We start from the raw sequence: 18,589 nt of genomic DNA, 5'->3' as shown, positions 1-18,589 counted from the left end.
CTAGGCTAATCCAATGGCAGCTCCACCATGCTGGCCACAGTCTGATTTAGGAGTGAGCATGGGTTTCAGGGCAGGCCAGCTGGAGCCAGGGACCTCAGTTCTGAACTTTGGTTTGGGGTGATCACGGAATCAATCTCCCTTTTTTCCTAAACTGAGTAGTGTGATGATGTGAACTAGAAGATTCCAGAAGTCATCCCAGGAATCATGAGAATGGAGCCAATCTATAGACACGGCCGAGACATGCATTTTAGTGACATGCATTGGAGCTCTCAGCTTACGGGAGCTTTCTCTCTCCCTCTTCCTTCCTCTCTGAAATCAATCCTATCTAATAAAAGGGTAATATGCAAATTAACCATCACTCCATCACAAAGATGGCGGCGCCCATAGCGGCCGGGGCACTAGATGTTGCCGGCGTCACCCCGGCGACGGGCCCCTGTGTCCCACGCGCCCCGGCCCATGGAGGGAGGGTGGGTGAGTGGGCCTCTGGCCAGAGGCCAGCCAGGGCGCAGGACACTGGCGTCGTTGCAGGCTGGGCTGAGGGACCCCCACCCCATGCACGAATTTTGTGCACTGGGCCTCTAGTTTATATATATATAAAATGGTGGTAACATAAAAGGGAAGGTGGGGGTGGATGGGTGGGTGGGGAGAGATTAACCAAAGAACTTATATGCATAACCCATGGACACAGACAATAGTGTGGTGAGAGAGAGAGAAACGTCAATGGTGAAAGAATCATTGATCAGCTGCCTCCTGCATGCCCCACACTGGGGTTCGAGCCTGAAACTTGGGTATGTGCCCTGGGGGAGTACAGGGTGGAAGGGGTAAAGGGGGGAAATGGGGGATATCTGTAATACTTTTAACAATAAAGATACATTTTTAAAGAGTGGCAACAAAAAACTTGTACATGAATGTTCAAAGTAACACTATTCACATAGAGAAAAGGTTGGAACAGCTTAAATGTTCATCAATTGATGAATGGATAAACAGATTGTGGCCTATACATACAATGGAATATTATTCAGTAATTAAAAGAAATGAACATACTACAACATGGAAGAACCTTGAAAACATTCTGCTAAGTAAGAGAAGCCGTGCCAAAAGACCACCTGCTGTATGAGTCCATTTATATAAAATGTCCAAAATAGGCAAACCCACAGAGACAAAATAGATTAGTGGTTCCCCGGGGAGAAAAATGGGGTTTGACAGCTAAAGTGTACAGGTTTCTCTATGTGGTGCTAAAAATGTTCTCAAATGAGATTATGGCCACAGTTACACAACCCTGTGACTATACTAAAAACCACTGAACTGTGTGTTTTTATGTCTGAATTTTATGAATTTTATCTCAATAAAGCTGTAAAGAAAGTAGGCTTTTATGATATCATCAAGACAACTGGTTACACCTTCACAGAAATACGAAGCATGCTAACAGTCCTGCAGGTAAGCTGGAGACATGGAAAGGTTTAAGAAAATTAAATACAATGACATCTGAGTCTTAAAGTGGATATTAGGATTGGGACTATGGCAGTTTTCAGACACACCAGAATATGGTCATTTTATATACAGGACAAGGCAAAAGTAGGCTTACAGTTGTTCCTATAGAGAATAATACAATAAAAAAATAAACTCTGTTTCACATACTCACAACTGTAAACTTACTTCAGACAAACCCTGTGTTTTTTAGAGCTAGCAGGCAGGTGGGACTTTACTTCTAATAAATTCTAAATACATAGCCTTCAGGACCACAGTATTTTTAAAGTAAGTAATACATATTTAATAAACTTCAAGAAGCAAATCAAGCAAGCATACAGCAAAGATAAACAGAATGGCTTTTTTAAGTTTCTCTCTGTTCACTAAGCTGTTGTTATTCTACTAAAATGTATGACAGAAAATAAAGTTACTCTTGACTAATACATTAGTTTGTAATTATGTCAGTTTTAGTAAAATGATTGTATTAAGATTATGTATCTAATTCAACAGATATTAAATTGGTGAAGATAAAAATAATTAGAATCTTAGAATAATGGGACATAAAATACATTCCATAAGTGAAAAATAAAAAGGACTGCCTTTTGGATAATTTTATTATTGTTTAACATACTTATATGGGTATATATTATCTTTATGTTAAAATATCAGCGGTATCTCTCTTCTACACACACATATTTCTTTCCTTCACTTCAACTTTGGGATATTAGCAATGAGAATATAGGTGTAGGTGTGTGTGTGTGTGTGCGCGTAACTTTAAAATTAACACACAGGTAACAGGGACCTATTAAGATTTCTGAAAGTTAATACAGAATCCACCTAAAATATGAACAAATAATATTCTCTATTTGAATCCATTTTGGAATTGGAGATAATAGTGAAATAAGGTTAAAGTTCTTGGAGAAATCAGGAGGAAAATGAAAGGCAAATTATTGTATTATTCTTACTTCTCAGCCATCATCTCTCCTTAGCAGAAACCTTAAACTGAAAGCCTCTGTGTCTAACTTCTAATAACCTGACTCCAGAATAGCCCACAAGCGTAAGGACAATAAAATAATAAATGGTGTTGTGAGTCGTCAAATAAAAATATCCTTATGGGCTCTTTTGTGCCGTAATCTGAGACGCGTACAATGTATTGCTAGATACTCAGGATCTAACCATGCCCACACCTAGACAAGGACTTCATATTGTTTTCACTGCTGCTCGTGGCTGGTGCTTGGGTCTTCACAGGGCCATTAAATGAGCATTCAATAGTAACAGAAGCAGATGATACATAGAATCATAGGGGAACAAAAGGACCCACAGGGTACAAGCACACAATGAAACAGAGCTTGCACCTGAGCCCAAAGCAGAGGTGAGTCCTTCCCCAGTTGCTATATGGAAGATTAGCACTGGCCTGTTAGCCCACAGGACTATTCCTGTACCTTTAAGGGGCTTCTCTGTAAAGTAATATTGTAAAAAGCTCTCTTTCACATTCTTATGTAAATATTTTTCTAAATTATAATTACATATCAGGAAGCACAAGATTATTTCTCCTATTTTACCAGATTGTAAAAAGAGCGAGAAAAAAGGCGGGCAGGAAAGACCACTGCTCTCTCTCCCATTGGCAACAGAAGCCAGGTTAATTATTTCCACTTCCCTTGGCCTCTGATAGGAAATAGACGAATTCTGTCCGACAGCCAAGTGTTTCCAAGGCAATTGTTAGCCTTCCTCTCAAGAGTGTATTTTAGTCTTCTTCCACAAATTAACAAGACTTCAATTCCCTTCTCCACATAAGGCAATTCATAGTCTATCTCATCTAGCCTCACCAGTGCTTTGCCAAGAAAGGTGAAAACTATTTTTATGTTATGGATGCGAAAAAATGGAGATTCTTGAAACACAGTTAAGTAATCTTTCCCAAATGTAAATCCATGATGGAATTAAGAATAAAAATTCAATCCCACAAGGTGCTTCTAGACCAGCCTTCTCAAACTTTCATAGGCAAAAGTCACCTAGAGATTGCGTTACAAGGCATATTCTGATTAAGTCGGGCCAGGATGGTGCTGAGATTCTAAATGTTCAACAAGCTGCTTCCCAGGCAATGCCAGCACTGCTGGCCCATGGAGCACACTTAGAGTAACCAGGCTAGACTGTGTCATCAATATGTCAGGGTTGTGTCACCAGCCTCAACTCATCAGAAGAGAAAGGGACTGGAGTCACAGTGAGAAAGGTGGGACTTGTCCAGACAGTAGCGTCTATTTGCTCTGAGCCATATCCTAATGAAAAATGTATATAATTACAGCTTTGTTCTCAGGAGTATGTCCAGAATCCCTGCTCTAAAGCATGGTATCTCATAGGTTGAGTTGGCACGATTTTGAGGGGAATGTTGGTGACACTTTACATCTGTTAGATCAGCTCAGCATGCCTTGAGGGGGCAGACTAGTAAACTTTCTCCAAACTTAGGTCAGTAATCGAATAATTTAGACTCAGGAAAGACATGGCATTTTTGTTAACACAATCTTTCTTGGTGATATTAGTAAATGAGACTTAACATTTTTAACTAACGGTTAGAGGTTCATTCCTTTCCAAGATCATGTCAAATGAATGTGCTCCTTTAACACAATCTTTCTTGGTGATATTAGTAAATAAGACATAACAACATTTTTAACTAATGGTTAGAGGTTCATTCCTTTCCAAGATCATGTCACATGAATGTGCTCCTCCCTCCTTTTCCTCCTATGCATTTTAGCCTATTGTCCGCTTCAGATGGGACAGGCATGCTCCTGGAGGCCAGGAATTCACCGTCAGCAGATTCTCTCTCTAAAAGCTGTATTTTCAACTTGGCCTCCCCCACTGTTTTATTTTTAGTGTTTCCTTGTGCTTTCTAGAATGTGGTTTTTATTTTCTTTTTAGAACATAAATCCTGGTTTCAGAAGACAAGGGGAATTCATATGCCATATTTCATATTAGAATTTGAAAGGGAAACTTTGGAGATGAAAAAAGCCCAAACGCTGCTCCAAAGTAGACAATGTTAGTTTCCACACATGAAGCACGTGGGAAGGTTTAGGCAGAAACACTGCTCCCTGGTTCCACAGAACTGCAACATTCTGTTGGAGAAAGGGAAGACCATGGAAGGCATCGCTTACAAAGAGAAGAAATCATGAGAGCCATGGGGACATTCTGGATAGCTTTAAGGCTTTACAAATGTTATTTCATACAACATCCGATGCCTATAGATCAAAAGCATTTTGCAGGCTTTCTCTAATGATTCTGACAACTCTACGATGTAGCAAAAGGACTTACATCATAATGATGAGCAAATTTAAATTCCATAACTAAGATAAATCTGGGTAACTCATTTTTACTAGTACAGTCAGGATGCTACTGACCTAGAACCGTGGTCGGCAAACTGCGGCTCATGAGCCACATGCGGCTCTTTGGCCCCTTGAGTGTGGCTCTTCCACAAAATACCATGGCCTGGGTGAGTCTATTTTGAAGAAGTGGCGTTAGAAGAAGTTTGAGTTTTAAAAATTTGGCTCTCAAAAGAAATTTCAATCGTTGTACTGTTGATATTTGGCTCTGTTGACTAATGAGTTTGCTGACCACTGACCTAGAACATTAACATAGCATAATTTTGAGGGGGATTCTGCCTGTTTTTGCTGCTGTTGCATGCTGGTGGAGATAGCTTCACCCATAGTTTTGACTATGGGTGAGGCACTATGTTAACTGCTCTACCAACAGTATCTCATTATCTTTTAACAACCCCATGAGGCAAGTATTATTAATCCTGATATAAATAAAAGAAAGATATAAAGGACATAGAAATATTTCTATGTCCACGCATAGAAAGATTAAAAACCTTGACCAGCGTCACAAAGAGACAAACCTAGGTTCTTACCCAAAGTTCATTGTCTTAAATACTATGCTATACTATAAATGTATTTGGTATACTTTCTTTTGAATAAATTCTAATGGTGATTATTTCAAAACAGGTAATATATAGTCACTGAGGTGGTAGCTGGCTGAACTAGGGCACCAGACCCCAGGGCAGGAAATTCATGAGTTAAACAGAAACCTGGTAAATAGGCCAGTTAACTGGATTCTCTGCTTGGACATTTGAACTAGACACCTGGAGGTAAAATTGGGAGCAGAAGGTGAGAGTCAAGGTCATGGTAGACTGTGGCCCTGGATGCAACAAAGATATAAGTGCTTAGAAACAAAGTTGGAAGAATGGTAGTTGGGAATTAGGTGATTTTTTAAAAAATGGCGGGTAAAAGAAATTCTGTAAGAGAGAAAACAGATTGAGAGAAAGTCAGAGTAAGCATTCAAGTATAAAGCTAGTATTTTTACTTGTGCTCTTGAAAGTCTGAGAAAAGAGTAGTTTCACGTTAATTTTCCTCATTTTTCCATATTTGTTTTACCATCTTTGCTGAGTCATGTACCTATTTTCTCTTGGATGTTTGATGTTTCTATTAAGTAAGGCAAATCACTACTACTGTATTATTGCTTTTATTGATAAGAGCAAATCTAATCTAGCAGACAATCTTTAATATTGTTTTTGTTTTATTATTATTGCCTCTTGTGGCTATAATTTTTGGAAATAATCTATGATTATTGTAAAGATGCGTGAGCATCTGATATATAACCTTACTTCCCAAAACAAATAATCCCATTTATCTTTAAAATGCATTCTTTCAATTGTATTAACACCCAGGATTTGGTGAAATATGTAATGCAGTCATAAAACTTCTGTATTTGCCCACATCCTAAGAAAACAAAAACTATTGGCATGCATATTAAAAAGGCATATGGGCAGGTTTTCATTTTCTTTTAAAAATATATTTATGAGGTGGAGATTGAATGGGAAATAAATGAGGGAAAATAGCTAGAAAAATAGCCTAAAACCAAGGATATATATTCAATGCACTATAGAGAAACATGCCAAGTTGGCCCCATAACATACTGGATCCATCATCCATGTGGCTCCATGATAGAGACAAGTGAGAACAACAGAAGGAAATGGAAGATCAGAAGGAGGAAAGTGGACAAGAGCACTGAGGCAAAAGAAAGGAAGAAGTTACCCTATCTCAGTTTCACTAAGCAGAAAATGAAGGTTTGGGACATATAAATGCCCTTACCTTTTTAAGATGAAGCTCTCTTTTTCTTATTTCTATTATTGTAGAAAATCCTTAATGTATAGTAAGTCCTCACTTAACCTTGCCAATAGTTTCATGGAACTGCAGTGAAATGTATGCTGAAACCTATGTTACCATAGGCTAATTGATATAAATAAGAGTTAAGTTTCTACACCATCTCAACAACATTAATATTGAATGAAATGACATTATTTAAGGACCTACTGTACATATTTAGAGTTATATGTTTAAATATGGCCATTAAATCCCTACTAGGAAAACTGTCTTTTTTCCCAGAAAATCATAATCCTAGGGAGTTGAAATTATCTAATGCTACAGGAGATTGAGTGTGCTGGAAAACATATGACTCATCCTTGATTCCTCTCTTTTCTTCACACATTTGATTCATTCATTTATTTAACTCATCCATCAAATACTCTGTTAATGTCCACTGTGTGCTGGGGATAGACATAAACAGAGTAGACGTTTTTATGAATCTTACATTCTCACATTCTCATATTTTATCTTTACAATCTATCCCAAATATGTGTATTTTTTTCTCCCCTGCACCCTCATTGCTACCATTTTAATCCAACCAACATTATTCGACTGTTGGCCCATTTCAATAGCTACATGGTCTATGTTAGCTTCCTAATATCCATTTTCCATACAGTAAAGTCATCTCTTAAAAATGAGCATCAACCTATGAACCAGGAGGTCACAGTTCAATTCCCTGTCAGGGCACATGCTGGGGTTGCAGGCTCAATCCCCAGTAGGGGGCATGCAGAAGGCAGTCAATCAATGATTCTCTCTCATCATTGATGTTTCTATTTCTCTCTCCCTTTCCCTTCCTCTTTGAAATCAATAAAAATATATTTTTAAAAAATGTAAACCACACCATAATACTCTCCAGCTTCAATTTCTCCAAAAACGTATCGTTGCACTTGGAAAAAGATCCAAACATCTAAGAGGACCCAACTAGTGCCTCATAAGCCAGAATGCCACTGAGTTCTCCAATTCCTTTCTATGCCTCCCCAGCCCGCTCTGCTTTAGACACTACAATTACTCATGTGTTTGTGGTGATGCAGGTGTAAAGAAACCTACAGGGATGTCAGTCATATAAAAGTATAGCACATACAAATACACCTAGATTTGTGTGAGTGGGCTCTCTGATGTTTGCACAACGGTAAAATCGCCAATGGATTTCCCAGAATGAATCCCCATCGATAAGTGGTATCTGTATTTAGTTACTTCTGTTTCTATCATTAAGAAACCTGTACTGCTTCACTGGTAGTTTTAAAACAGGAAGGAAATTGTTCTGCTTATACAATGTGGCTTGGCTCACATCACATCTAACCCAACCCTGTGTTTTGCTGATTACTTATGCAGAATTATTCTTAATCAGGTGGTTAAAATCTCAAGCTCTGGAGTCAAACAAAACTGCATTCCAAACACAATTTTCACACGTACTAGGTGCATGACCACTTTCAGCAGTTTACTTAACCACTGTAAGCCCCGGTTTCTTCATCCATAAAATAGAAGTGGCAATAAAGTACCTACTTTTAAGTGTGTTGTAGTGGAGAAAGAGTAAAAGTTTTCCCTGGGAGATCTGGCACACCACAAAAATGCCTGCAGCCACCATTTCTATCAGCATTGTACTGCATGGCCAACCCATGGCAAGAAATGTATATGGAAGTTGGAATGGCCAACAGTATCCCAAACACTCTTTAGAAAGACCAAGATAGAAAGCCTTGCCCTATCAGACATTAAGACTCTTTTCCTAAAAGGGTATGGAGTCAGGGTAGGAAAAAATAGACTGATGAACGACAGAAGTCTAAGAAGCAACAGCACCGGATTTACAACAAAGATGGCATTGGGGACTCATGTGGACACGTTGGAGAAAGCTGGATTTTACATAAATGATACTAGAAAAATGACGCATGCATTTGGAATAAGATGACAGCAGGCATAAGTAGACCAGGATATATGCATAAGAATTCTCATTCAGAGAATGAAAAGACAAGCCACAGGCTGGGAGGAATTATTGGCCACCACATATAAAAGGTCTTGTATTTAAAATATACAAAGAACTCAACAATGAGGGGGGGAAAAACACCAGAACAGGGAAAAAGTGAGTAAAAGATTTCAGCAGATATCTCACCAAATAAGACATACAGAGAGCAAATAAGCATAGGAAAAGATGCTCAACATTTTATATCATTAGAGAATCATAAATTAAAACAAAGAGATGCCATGACCCACCTACTACCATGGCAAAATTCCAAAACACTGACACCACCAAATGCTGGTGAGGATATGAAGCAACAGAAACTCTCATTCCTTGCGGATGGGAGTGCAAAATGGTACAGCCGATTTGACATTTTTAAAAATACATTTTATTAATTTTTACAGAGAGGAAGGGAGAGGGATAGAGAGTTAGAAACATCAATGAGAGAGAATCACTGATCAGATGCCTCCTGCACACCCCCTACTCGGGATGTGCCCGCAACCAAGGTACATGCCCTTGACTGGAATTGAACCTGGGACTCTTCAGTCCACAGGCCGACACTCTATCCACTGAGCCAAACCGGTTAGGGCTGGAATTTCTTACAAAGCTCAACATAGCCTTGTCATACACTCCAACAAATGCACTCCTAGGCATTTACCCAAATGGGTTGAATGCTTTATATCCCACATTGAAATCTGTACACACTGTTATAGTAGCCTTATTTGTAATTTCAAAAACATAGAAGCAACTGAGATATCCTTCAATAAATGAATGGATAACAAACTGTGGTACATCCATACAATGGAATATTATTCAGCCATAAAAAAAACAATGAGCTTTTTAACCCACAAAAATGCATGGAGGACATTAAAATGTATAATGGAAAGAAAGCAATCTGAAGACCATACCTACTATATGATTTCAACTATATTACAGTCTAGAAAAAGGTAAAATTAAAGAGTAAGAAGATCAGTGGTTGTCTGGGGCCTGGAAAAGGGGTGGAAGAGAGGATGAAGTGGCGCACAGATTTTTATGACACTGAAACTGTTATTTAGAATGTTGTGATTAATGGTGGACATATGGCATTATGTACTTGTCAAAACCCATAAAGCTGTACAGAACAAAGAGTGAGCCCTAATGAGAACATGGACTTCAGTTCATAAAAATTTGTCAATATTAGTTGTTCGTTGTATCAGGTAAATCACACTAATGCAAGATACTAATAATAGAGGTAATTGTGTGTAGAAGAAGAGGGATTATATGGAAATTCTCTACTTTCTGCTCTATTTTTCTGTAACTCTAAAACTGCTCAAAAAGATGTTTATTAATTTTTTTAAAAAAAGAATGTTCACATCAGCATGTATTACAACAGCCCAAAGCTGAAAAAAATAAAATGTTCAGCAACAGCCCTAGCCAATTTGGCTCAGTGGATAGAGCATCGGCCTGCAGACTGAAGAGTCCTGGGTTCGATTCCAGTCAAGGGCACATGCCCCGGTTGTGGGCTCGATCTCCAGTAGGGGGCTTGCAGGAGGCAGCCGATAAATGATTCTCTTATCATTGACGTTTCTATCTCTCTCTCCCTTCCTCTCTGAAATCAATAAAAATATATAAAAAATAAATAAATAAATCAGATGTTCAGCAACAGTAGATCAATTTCTTGGGGTATATAAAAAACAATTGAGTGCTATAAAGCAATGAAAATAAACTAATTCCTCTTTCCCAGGGAGGATCTCACAAAGGCATTCGTGGAGCTGAGAAAGCAAGAGGTGGGTCACCTGTGCCTGAGACCAGTGCCACTGAGGTCAACAATTATAGAGCCAAGATTTTCCCAGTAGTAAACATGTATTCCCATTTTCAGAGCATAGTTCAAAAAATAGGATCACTAGGAAATTTTCTAGGGACTACATTAAGTAACAGAGATACAAGACCAAGATCAGCCTTCACTTTGATAGGCATGCTGTAGAACTCCTCATGGCTCACCTTTGCTTCCTCTATTTCCACAGCCACCTCAGCTATTACAGAAGCTAAGAGAATAAGTCTCCTCTTATTCTCTTCTATTCCATTTTCTAAAGCTGACCTAACCCTATATAATAAAACCCTAATATGCAAATCAACTGAACAGCGCAATGACTGGTGGCTATGATGCGCACTGACACCAGGGGCAGACACTCAATGCAGGAGCTTCCCCCTGGTGGTCAGTGCGCTCCCACAGGGGGGAGTGCTGCTCAGCCAGAAACCTCATGGCTGGTGAGCGCAGCAGCGGTGGTGGGAGCCTCTCCCGCCTCTGCTGCAGGCAGGCGGTAAGGAGCAAGGAGTCCCGGACTGCGAGAGCCCCAGACTGCGAGAGGGATGTCTGACTGCCAGCTTAGGCCTGATCCCCAGGGGGCATCGGGCCTAAGCTTGCAGGCAGACATCCCCCGATGGGTCCTGAACTGCAAGAGGTGCAGGCTTGGCTGAGGGATCCCCCTCCCCCAGTGCACGAATGTCGTGCACCAGGCCTCTAGTTTTTTATAAAGTATAGTTCAATCACAAGATTAACCTGGTTAGAAATGGTCATCCATTACCTATTGAAATAAACTAACAACTAGCCTAGTATTCAACATCATCTAAGTTTCTCTTCCATCTCTCTTTGCCATGTCTTTTATCTCTATGCACAGAACCTCCCACTTAGATGTCACATTCTATACTTTGAGTCCCTGCTCTCTTTTAAATCTCTCAAGTACTTTGTATCTCTCTGTGACGCCTATTTTCCTCTGCTTTCTTTGGTTAAATGTGTCTTATTCCTCCCACTCTCCCTATTAGATGTTAGAATGTTTTATACCAGCAATTGTATCATGCTCATCTTTGTATTCCCTTTAACACCAAGTACCTGAATAGATGTAAGATACTCAGAAAAGTAATGAAAATAATACTAAATTGAATGGAGTTCAGTATTCAACATTTTCTTATTATCTTCTTACTTACTAAACAGACATGCCACAAAATTCCTACAGCAACATCTGAAGTAGCTGGCTAAAATAACGTGTCATCTGTACTGTTCACATTCAAATTGTAAAAACTTTTTGTAAAATTTGCAAAATTCTAAAATATGGCTTATTTATGCCACTTTCCTGGGACGTCATGCATGTTCTAGTGTGCTTGCCTTTTTATTAAAACGGCTTTTTATTCAACATGATTCCCAGATTAATTCTGGCTATACTTGTACTTGAAAATATATTTGCATAAATTGGGTGTTAGTCTCATTAGGGGTTATTAGCTTTCAGCATCCAGGGTATGGTCACTCAATTCATGCAGGAAGTATAATGAAATTGTTTCCACGTTGTTAACACAATGTAAATAGAGACAACAATGCGAGTCATCATCACACAGGCATAAGTCAGGGGCCAAAAAACCTCTCCCAAAGGAAAGATACAGTATAGGGTAAAACTGAGCCTAGATGAACATTCCATTAACCCCATCGCCTCTTTGCCCCTTGGCTTTGTAGAAAAACTCAGGGAAGAATCTGGACAGCTCTGGAACTCTGAAACTCCCAATGTGCAAAGGCAATAGGATGCAATTAGCATTGTGCATTTTTAACAGCTTACACAGCAGGGGAGAAATGTCTAAGAGGATATTTAAATTCAGCATAGAATTCTAGCAACCGCAATTTTAATTGCATACCAACTGCAAAATATTTCTCTCATTGTCTAAATAAAAAGAAGGCTATAATACATGTTGTCTGCTTGTTTCAGGACTCGGTTATTAACCTTTAAGAATCTTTTTATTTTCTAGGATAAAAGCCTCTTACTCCCACAAATGCATCTTGAGACTGGGACTTAATTTTAAATCCCAACTCCTATTTTGGAGGACATCGAAACTACAATCCCTGTCATGAAAATATCCTGAACAATATTTCAGACACAGGAATTTCAGGGCTTTTATGTATTTTTTTTTAACTGGCAGGTAAAACATAATTTTTAAAAGTCACAAAAATGAAAAGCTACCTTCTCCAACACACACACACACACACACACACACACACATGTTTAAAAACATGCAAAATACACAATCTGAGTACTCAATAGCAGGTCACCGGAAGCACAAGCAAAGACTGGGTTGCTGTTTCCATAGCAATGACTCTATGTAGTTTAGCTCTTCTGGGAATTTAACCAAACCCCCAGTAGCAGGGAAAAAAATCATCAGCAAAAATGCTGTAACATATGGCAACTGCCAGCAAATCAATGAGAGGAGAATACTTTTATTTCCTCTTCCTTCCTCCTGGCAGGAGCACTTTCATGTCAAGTGGTTTGAGGAAGCGTACAGACTTTGTTGGTCACTCAGCACTTAACTCAAAATTTAAAAATACCAGGCTTCTTCCTTTTCTTAGAATAAAAGAGTTGTTGGTGCCCAGCCAGCCTCTGCAGCACATGCATTCCAAGAGTGACATTTAGACATGGGTAAGAGCTTCACGCATCTTCCCATGACTCTCATGTTATGACTCTAAAGTCAACTCAAGCTGCAGGGTTATCTCTTGGAAAAGAATGCAAATAAAATTTTATTATCTATTTTGTTTTTGAAACCATTCTCATCCGGGGGTTTTGTGTGTGTGTGTGTGTGTGTGTGTGTGTGTGTGTGTGTGTGTGTGTATGCAAGTTTTTAGTTCTACCTATGGCTCAATGATTAAAGTAAGAGTAAAAGAATAGATGTGGCACGTTTTATTATTTTCTTTAGTCTCACCAATCCTATATCTGGAATGATCTTCTAAGTATCAAGTTACGGGCCATTGAGTTGGAGATACTTAAATTCTCTCTCCAGTATATCTTTGTAAAACAAAATACAATGAACAATATGCAACGAGCAGCCAGTGAAAGTGGTTGCCTCAGAATGAGAAAACACTCTCAATGGCAAGGAATGCATTACGTTCTGAAGAGCACGTTCTATTTTGAACTGTCTCCGTGTTAAAAAGAAGTTTCTTAGGCTGAACCTAAAACTACCTCCTTTTACTTGCACTGCTCGCCTGTTGTGTACTTCCGAGGAGATACAAATTAAGCCCATACTTCTTCTACATGACAGCACCTTGCAAACCTGAGGACAGTGTGAGTCTGTTTTACTTTCCTTGCAGTCCAAACTCGACCCCTCTCCATCCTCAATGGCATTACTTTTATTCTCTTCCCTATCCCACCTCATTCACCTCTAGAAGTAAGTTATTTTGCCAATAACTTCATGCACTCCACTTTTTTTTTAATGTAAAGTAGACCGTTGGCCTAAATTAGGGGTGACCATTGAAAATGTCATTAGAGGCCAGGCAGGTACGTCAGCTGTGTGAAACATCACAGGAAGTGGTGACAATGGTGGTGACGGAAGGATGAGGTCCCAACCAGAGTATTACAATTCACGTTCTTTAAAAGAATGCACACGTGCACACAAAACACACACAACTGGGTCTGCAGTTGCAATCCCTGGCCTTCATTACTCTGATAGCAAACACTAAATTAATAGAATACAACTAACAACTTGTGATTTAAAAAAAAAAAAAAACAACTTTCGCTGATTAGGCTAGGAGAGAGGGGAGACAGTCACCTATGGCACCAGGCCACTCTATCTAAGTATCGCGGGAATGTCGCCAGTCAATTTTCTCTCAGCAGTACATTAAAAAAATACAAACCCGCCCGGCCAGTGTGGCTCGGTGGTTGAGCGTCAACCTATGAACCAGGAGGTCACGGTTCAATTCCTGGTCAGGACACAGGCCCAGGTTAAGGGCTCAATCCCAGTGTGGAGCATGCAGGAGGCAGCCAATCAATGATTCTCTTTCATCATTGATGTTTCTATCTCTCTCTCTCCCTCTCCCTTCCCCTCTGAAATCAATACAAATATATTTTTTAAAAATAAAAACCAAAATTGTCACTGCCTCATTGCTCAATATGTTATATCAGGTAAGCTTGTTCTCCACCAGAATGAATAAAGCACACAACCATCAGAAAAGACACACCATGATTGAACATAATAATAAAAAAAGTTAGACTGAATAAAAGGTAAGGACCTACTATCACAGAGCATTAAGAGATGCACATTATTAATTTCTACATTCCATTAGCGCTTTCCTTTCCTAAGACTTAAATTTTATTTTCAAAAGCATAAACTGTGCTCCCCTTAGTGTTTAGAAGTTCTAGTGCTGCCCTCAAAAATGTATGTAAATTGTCTGTCTTCCTGTTAACCACATGGGCACCTTCAGGAACCTACTAGCTAGCCCAAATGCTGTCTGTGGTTGTGGTCCAGGGAAGGTAGTTGTTTTAAGTTTGCGTGGAAACAAGGAAGTAATGTTATAAATATCAGTCTACAAAGCCCTGATCTATTTCCTACAAGCTTTAGAGCATAGAACATGGGACCAAAAAAAAAAGAGTCAAGCCTTTCCTCAGATTGGCGAAAAACATATTATTTTATGATCACCTGTCTCATAGTCGACTGTAAGCATTTGGTTAGTGACACTTATAGAGAATAATGCATGGCTTCAAAGCTGGGGTTTTCCACATGCAAACTCCTCTAAAGAAATAGCCCCTTGGCTTAACCCACAAGGCTGCTTCATGACTGGCTCATCATCATTCATGACTTTAAACACTCTTTTAACAAATTAACGTTAGAGTTCTGCACCCACACCCAAATATTCATTCCCTAAAGAAAAAGAAACGATTTATGAGTTTACCTCTGTCCATCATCTTTGATCCCGTAGGCTTGTCTGGGACAGTAAGATGGTCTAGGTTGCTACTCAATGAAGACGTGTCACCACTAGATAAAGAGTTCAAAACTCCACCTTCTGACGTGGCCAAGCTGTTCTCCGGGGCCTTGTGACTGTGTGCCTCTGAGGGTCCAGGTGGGTGAATCTCCACAGCAATTGCTATAGGTTGTCCCACATCTTCAGCAGCAGACGAACAGTTCATGTCGGTCAAGGACTGCCTTTCCTTCGATAAGGAGGTGGGCAGAGTGCTGGCTGTCTTTACGGTATTTTCCAGGGAAGAGAAAGAACCCGGTGTTTCACTCAGTTTGGATGAAGATGAAGATGCCTGCTCTGCTGCCTATTTTGCACACATAAAATTGAAAAGAATAATAAGTCGTGATTAAATAAGCATTCTCTACTTTTAATATTCAATGAAGGCAATCCATTGTTTCAAAAAGTGGCCAACATATTGTCCAGATAATATGTGTGATACTTATATCCATATGACAGGCATTATGATGCCATTTTCTAAAAACTGGTTTATATAATTTTAAATTCACTGTTCAAGGATCTGAAAAAAATTTCCATATCATGATTTACCTTATTCTTCAATGTTCTCCAGAAACTTAACAGGCCTCTTTGGGGAATTCTTTGGAATACTGAAGGACTCTTTGAGCAAAAAGGAGATTGCAATCTATCACTAAAATGAGCAAAAAATCTTGAGAAATGTGATTAAGAAAGGAAAGCAAAAACTGGAGCCAGAGATGAAGCAAAATAATATTAACTGAGTGATGACCAATAATGTGGGCAAAGCACTTATATTGATCAATCCTCAAGTATCTTTTACATATTCCTTAGCACATGACCAGTATCACCTCATAGCTGCATAGTTAGGTGAAATAATGTTACCTCATTTGCTCTTCAATACTTTAAAAACTTTAATAATAAATGTTTTCCAAAGAAGACAAGGATACATTTGCAGGCTCCTAATTCATTACAGAGAAACCAAAAACTGTCCCACGGACTAGGTGAACTGGGTTGATGAGGTAGGTCTCCTGTAAGCAGTTCCTAACACACAGTCCAAGGCTGAATGACAATCCCCGGTGAAATTTTCACCAGTCCATGGAGAAAATTTCAATGCAGCATCACCAACTGTCCTCTCTTGGTAAACACTTCTCTATTCTGAGAGTTTATCCGTGTTACATTTTGATGTGAAAATACAGGGTGTCCCCAAAAATGTATACACACTTCGAATAGTTATTAATTCCAAAGGGTTCGATCTGAAAAGAAAGAAACATCAACTGAGCTATCAGCTATAAAGTGTGTAAACATTTTTTGGGGGGACGCCCTGTATATTTAGAAAATTGTGATGGTGGATATTAGCTTTTGTCTTATTTATAGTCAGCAAAATAAAGATTTCATAACTATATGTTGTCCTTCCATTTTTAATTTTATTGATCAGTAAAATCCATAAATCCAGACACCAGTGGTCTATGGCTCACCCTATATCTCCAATGGCAGGTAAGACTAAAAAGATATTTTATGGTTCAGTTTCATTATGTCATCCTATGAAAAATTCCCATCAATTTTAAACATTCAAAACTCCAAGGAAGTGAAAGGGAAGAAATTGTTAGAGGAAAGAAGCCAAAAAGTAAACTAGGATCTCTACTCAGAGACCTCAGAATCATTGCAACTAACTCAGAATGGTTGATTTTGTTCCAAACCAATACTGTCCCTAGAATTTTGCAAGTTCTAAGCTCTGAGTTCTGATGGGAAAAGCCTGTTTTTTGGCCAATATGTGCCCAGTTGGCTACATACTAGACATGGATCATCAAATAATCAACAAATCCACTTTTTAGTAGCATGACATTAAATTATCTAGTTAAGATACTGACTCATCACACGCATCTTCTTAATAATATATTTATGAAGACATGAAAACTTTCCATTCAAGAATATGTCAATGAACTTGGGAACCAGTTGCTTTCAATCACTCCAGCCATTTAAAATCTAAGAGATCAAAGAAAGACCTGTAATTCACGAAGTAAAACCCCAGTTATCTGGAGAAAAAAATGCCCACTTGCCAAACTATCCAAATAAATGCCGGGAATAGTTTACTCATTAGCAGGATCTATAAAATAAATATTATAAAAATACCTACTCTGGCCCAGTCCTGACACACTCCCCTACTGTGAGCTATTTTGGTAAAGCTTGGCTTCCATGTGTTCAGCTTCCTTTTCTGCAGAGACGAAGCTCAAGCAGTTTCTGTTGCTCCTGCGGATGCTTCTCTAATTAGATTATAGCGAAATGGATATTTGAGCCAAAAACTGCACACACCTGCTGCAGCACATCCCACAAGCCTCTAGGAACCTCAAAAGTCTGCTTAAAGGACTAAGGAAAGACATGTTACAGTGAGCATCAGAAATGCCTGTGGACGGTATTCCTGTTTGTGGTACTACTCAAACACAGGGCAAATGCTTTCCATTTTCCCTAGCACCAAGTAGCATTTATAAATGTGATTTTAAAATGGAGAAAAGAATAAATCAAAGGAGGAGGAGGAGGAGGAGGAGGAGGAGGAGGAGGAGGAGGAGGAGGAGGAGGAGGAGGAGAAGTAGGAGATTACATGTATCAAGTCAGAGGGAGCTTTCATGAGAAGAGAGATTGACAAGGTACAAATCAAAGTGAACCTACAGCAACATTACAGAGGATTCCACACGGGAGCTTGCTTTATAGGCAGTGTGGTGTTAAATCATGGCTCGTTATTTCTACCATTCTGTAGCTACTAATAGCTGTAGCTACATGTCAAACAAAAAACTGTTCGCTCCATGCCTTCTGTGAACCATCTGCTTATAAGTTCCCCACTGCGAATCAAATGAAGGTAGACAGGAGTGACTGACAGTCACACCCTTGGGTGGCTAACAGGAGCCCATCCTTCCAGGATCAGTTCAGAGGCAAGCCCCTCCCAGAAGCTTTCTCTGGGGACGTCAGGGCAAAATAGGTACCTTTGCCTGGTGCTTGGGGCGTCCTTCTGTCACACCAGTGGAATATCATTTTATTGGTCAACTGATACTGTAATTGCTGACTGACTTGTTCATCTTTGCTGGTGAGTTGCTTGAGAACAGGCTGTTTTTAATCATTTTTGCATCTCCATTTGTTGCATCTGTGCCTGACACATTGGTCACAAACTAATGCCAACAAAGAGCAGACTGGAGAGCCAGCTGTATGAAGAGAAACAGCCCTGGGGTGCCCAACCTGCTACTGAAGAGACCCTGAAATTCTCTGTAAAGTTGC

General features: G+C 39.3%; 1 protein-coding gene across 9 annotated transcripts in view; it reads right to left on the bottom strand.

Moving 5' to 3' along the window:
- IPCEF1 (interaction protein for cytohesin exchange factors 1) overlaps positions 1-18,589 on the bottom strand; it is a 135,952-nt gene that overhangs the window by 10,323 nt on the left and 107,040 nt on the right. For all 9 annotated transcript variants that reach the window (XM_079780690.1, XM_079780687.1, XM_079780683.1 and 6 more), the window contains one exon: positions 15,287-15,656. In XM_079780690.1, coding sequence (XP_079636816.1) covers positions 15,287-15,656 — 370 coding nt within the window. The remainder of the gene's footprint in view (positions 1-15,286; positions 15,657-18,589) is intronic.

Source organism: Cnephaeus nilssonii, assembly GCF_951640355.1.
Source record: "Cnephaeus nilssonii genome assembly, chromosome: 9".
Taxonomy (NCBI): Eukaryota; Metazoa; Chordata; class Mammalia; order Chiroptera; family Vespertilionidae; genus Cnephaeus; species Cnephaeus nilssonii.
This window is presented reverse-complemented; position numbering and strand designations above follow the sequence as displayed.